At 40.4% G+C, this 4291-nt stretch overlaps 1 protein-coding gene across 1 annotated transcript in view; it reads left to right on the top strand.

Annotated features, from left to right (window-relative positions):
* The first annotated feature begins 459 nt into the window (after nt 1-459).
* Nucleotides 460-4291, top strand: part of cdh15 (cadherin 15, type 1, M-cadherin (myotubule)) — a 16492-nt gene continuing 12660 nt past the window's right edge. The window contains exon 1 of the mRNA XM_032515777.1: nt 460-824. Within this exon, the coding sequence (XP_032371668.1) occupies nt 774-824 (51 nt within the window). The 5' untranslated portion in view covers nt 460-773. The remainder of the gene's footprint in view (nt 825-4291) is intronic.

Below are 4291 nucleotides of genomic sequence, written 5' to 3'. Positions count from 1 at the left end.
TACATGCTTGAAAAGGTAGTGATGGGGGAAGGAGTATTCAGATGGTTGCAATCTGCAACCTCACTGCTAGATGCCACTAAATCCTTTGCACTGCTTCTTTAATTGTTTAAAAAATTAGTAATTTCTTTGAAGGAAGAATGCCAAACATTTGGTGGTTTCAGCTTCTGTTGACATCATTGTGAACTGAAAGTCTTTGTGATTTGGATTGTTGGTAATTTAATAAAGTCCCACTTTGTATTTGTCCAGATTGTATATATTATTTTGGCTTTCTTGCTCTTTGTGTCTCTGTAAAACACTGTTGTTTTAAAAAAGTTTACTTACTTACATGACAGTGAAGACTGTTTCTGTCTACACCAACAGCTGCCCTCCCTCTCTCTCTCTCTCTCTCTCTCTCTCTCTCTCTCTCTCTCTCTCTCCCCCTCTACCTCTCTCCCTCCTTCTGTCGCTTTTTTTCTCATCGGTCTTTGAATGACAGCACATGTGCTGGGGTACATGGGAGGGCCGCTGCTGAAATTCTAACCCCTTACCCCACGACAGTAAGACATACCCCAGCTATGGACAGGGAGGAGCTGTGAAAGAGAAACACTGGGAGAGGAAAGGAGGGACAGAGAGACAGCAAGAGGATAGAGAGTAGGAAAGAGAGGGAAAAGTATTGGGGTTGGAGAGTTTGGCCTTTTTCATCCAGTAAGAGCCCACTTCTTGCTAAAGGAGCCTCAGATCTTTCAGTCATCAGAGGCCTGGTCATTCTGAGTTTCTGAGTGCAGGTACTGAGGATGGCGGTACAGATGTTGATGGTGTGTGTGCTGGGTGCTCTGCTTTGTCAGGTGAGAAAAATCGTTGTCTTTTCATAGCTGCTGTTAACTAAAATGAACAGAATATGTTGATTTATTGTTTGTTTTCTGTGTTTAGAGTACAGCTGTTGATATAGTTTATCTTTTGACTCTATAAAGAACTTAGAGCAAAGGTGGCTGAGCAATAGAGCAAGTGTAGTGTCCCTCTCCCCCATTTATTTTCTGATTGCTAAAAACATGGATATAACAAGTCATTGAACCTATTGGTTGGATATGCTGCTGTAAAGGTAATCCACTTGCACTTGAGCTGTCCTGTGTGAAACTGGCCCTCTCTCTGTCCATACTGGATGGATTCAGGCTACCCCCAAATTTTAGCCCAAGACTTTTTGTCCCTCAGAGTGTGATCTTGTATAGAGAATAACCTTCAGCTGCCCCATTTTTCAAATATACAGTTTACGTTTTTACCTGAGTTATGTCTTCAGCTAAAGATTAACTGATTTTTATCAATAGAGGCACAAAACTGGCTCTGTAATCAGAGGTTGTGGCTGATCTAAACATTTCATCCTGGTTGGAAAGAGGATGATGAAGTGTTTTGAGGAGGACGAGACTCCAGATGTGTACAGAGGGCTCAGTGCATCATTAGTGGCCCCTGTCAGCAGACGCCATTATCTGGATCTAAAATGGATGACAATGTAAACTGAAATATTACCAACAGCACTTCCAACCGCCATCAGTCTTTCTCTGTTTGGAAAAGGAATGAAGCCCAGGTTGGGAGGGTGAGTGAGTTGGCCTCCAGTGATTCTTCAGGGAAGTCTTGCTACCTTGTGCTCTATAATTCAGATGTTGCAGATTCTGTGTAGCTGTAGAAATGAATAATTCAGATCTACTCAATCGTTGTCTCTGACCCGTCAAAAGTTACTGCAAATTTTCAGTTTCTGTGTGGTTGAAAGTCTCGTGAAGTGAATTTATGCTGCTTTTGTGGGTCATGTTCATATGCTATGGCTAAGTGATTGTGGGAAAAAAAAACTAAAACATATGTGTTGTCTCTTTTGAACATGGGATGAACCATGGGAATACCAGTTTGTCTCAGTAAAGCCTAAATCCCTAATGACATTACACAAAAGATATTTCGGTCAAATCCTCAGGACCTCAGTAATCAATTTATTTATGGCCTTCCATGTCAACATAAATAAATAACCCTGTGGACGACTTGAAAGACCTGTAAACATTGAAGTATGACCTTTAGGGTGCAGGCTTCCAGTCTTCAGGCTGGATGCAGATATCAGAGAACTACTTCAGCTCTGTGTGGTGAGGCAAATATGTGGTTATATTGCACCTTCAAATGCCAAAGGTGTTACAAGCCCAAGATCCCCAAGTAACAAAGTGTCTCCTTCAGTTTGATTACTATGTTGTAGTTGTAGTGAAATAGTTGAGGCTCTGAAAAGTTTATAACAGCAGTTCCAACATTACAGCAGATAAAAAGCTAAAAAAAAATCTAAAATTATTTGGACCAGTACTCACTTTACCAATAAATCCCTGAATACACTTTGTCCAGTGAAGCCATTGGAATCCAATGAAACTGCTTTGAATCCAAGCTGACCACAACTGCCAGCCCCCACTAATAAACAAGGTGTCAACTTTTATAATCCACCTTTCAAGACTGCAGTGACTGAAAACATAAAAAAGATACATTGTTGGTCGAGTATTCCTTTAATAAGTGTATCTGCATCATTAATAGCAGCCTTTTAAAGAATCTCAAGTCCCTGTTTGTTGTCCATGTTGGAAGAGGACAATTTGCTACATGCTAAGCAACAGTTGCTAAAAGCTCACATACAAAAATACACATACAGTTTGGACATGGCTTCTTTTCAAGTAAAACAAAACAAATTTGTCCTGATTTTCAACAACAACAAAAATAGTTTAACCCATCAGCAGCTGTCAATCCAATCCAAAGGGTGTACGTTGCGTTGAGTAGTGGGCAGCAGCCACAGCTGTTCCCAGATGCATACGTGATGCCATTTGTCTCGCTCTGTAATCCCCCTCGCGGAAAGAGGAGTGGGACGTTTCTGAACCATGAAATCGGGTACAAATCAAGAGTCTGTAGCAGCGGCCAGCTGGTGCTGAGGTCTCACTCATCGGAAACAATCAGTCAGAGGATTTAGGGTCTGAATCACAGGTCCTGCTGGGTGTGCATACCTGCAGGTTGTTTTACACTGACTAGAGTTTCAGAGGGCGCTAACGGTAGAGAGACAACTTCCAGATTGTTAAAACTAGTCGACTGAATAGTGAAGTCCTTTCCTCTTTATTATTATATTTTATGGACTGAGACATGTAAAACCAAGTGGTGACAGTTGTTGTTTTAGAGGTCATGGGCAAGAAAAAGCTAGCAGCAATGTTACAATGGGTTTGTCAATTTGTAGCCCCAATAAATGAGTTAAAAACCCATGTAGAGATGTTTAAAAATGCAGTCTTTAAATGGGTAAAGACTTTATTTTTAAATTTCTCCTTTTTCTATTAACCTATAAACCCCTTTTTCCCTTGAAGTTTCTTTTTTTTCTTTTAACTGTATACGATACGTTCCTACATTTTGTTGTTGTATTATACTTATATTGAGTAAATATTCAATCCCAAGACTTCATCATTTTTCAGATATTCATATTTATACAAATTCAGTCTGATGTAGTTGGTACACACACTGTGCAACCAGTAACACAGCTTAAACACAAGCAGCGTTCGTTATTTGACAGCTCGTGACTGTTTTCCAAGATTGAATCCACCACTTTGTCTGATAAGATTATTTTCAAAAAAAAATTTCAGTTACTCCATTTTTATTGAGTCCTACTTTTATACTTAGTTTAATATTATAACATTGCTCAGCATTCCCAAAGCTCGGACATCTGCTGCGAGGGGGACTTACACTGTGGCACCATAAATAGGGTGTCCATGCCCATGCCAGGCAGTCATGACTTAGCAAATTGTAGGGGTGTGGGACCAGTACTGTTGGTGACTGACTGGCTGAATGTCCAGTAACAGAAGTGACCAGAGGGACACCTGTGTGACCTCTTGCCCTGTGGCTGAAGGGACTGACAAGCATGCTGCAGGCATTACTTCTCGGCTGGACCAGAGTCTTGAGTTATTGGAACGACTGTTCCACTCACACATATCTAGAGCGGAGACAAACAGTGATACACACTCCTCTACACAGCAACAGTGGACTCTCTTAGGGGGGTACTCTTACCAATACATTTAAATGTTACCAGATGGCAGATAGCATTTTAGGAAAATGTAACACTTTTGACAAAATAGTATAATTTTAATTTGTCACAGTTGCATTTCTCCACATTTGTAGCATGGAGTAAACATCCCTCACACCTCTTACCATTTCTTTCAATCAATCAATGTTTGAAACATTTATTTGCATTGACATGTTAAAATGCACTAAAACTAAGGTAATTTAAATGCATGACTGTGTGTGTGTGTGTGTGTGTGTGTGTGTGTGT

This window comes from Etheostoma spectabile, chromosome 1 (genome assembly GCF_008692095.1).
Source record: "Etheostoma spectabile isolate EspeVRDwgs_2016 chromosome 1, UIUC_Espe_1.0, whole genome shotgun sequence".
In the NCBI taxonomy this organism is placed as follows: Eukaryota; Metazoa; Chordata; class Actinopteri; order Perciformes; family Percidae; genus Etheostoma; species Etheostoma spectabile.
The sequence above is the reverse complement of the archived record's forward strand: the minus strand, read 5'-3'. Positions and strand labels throughout refer to the sequence as shown.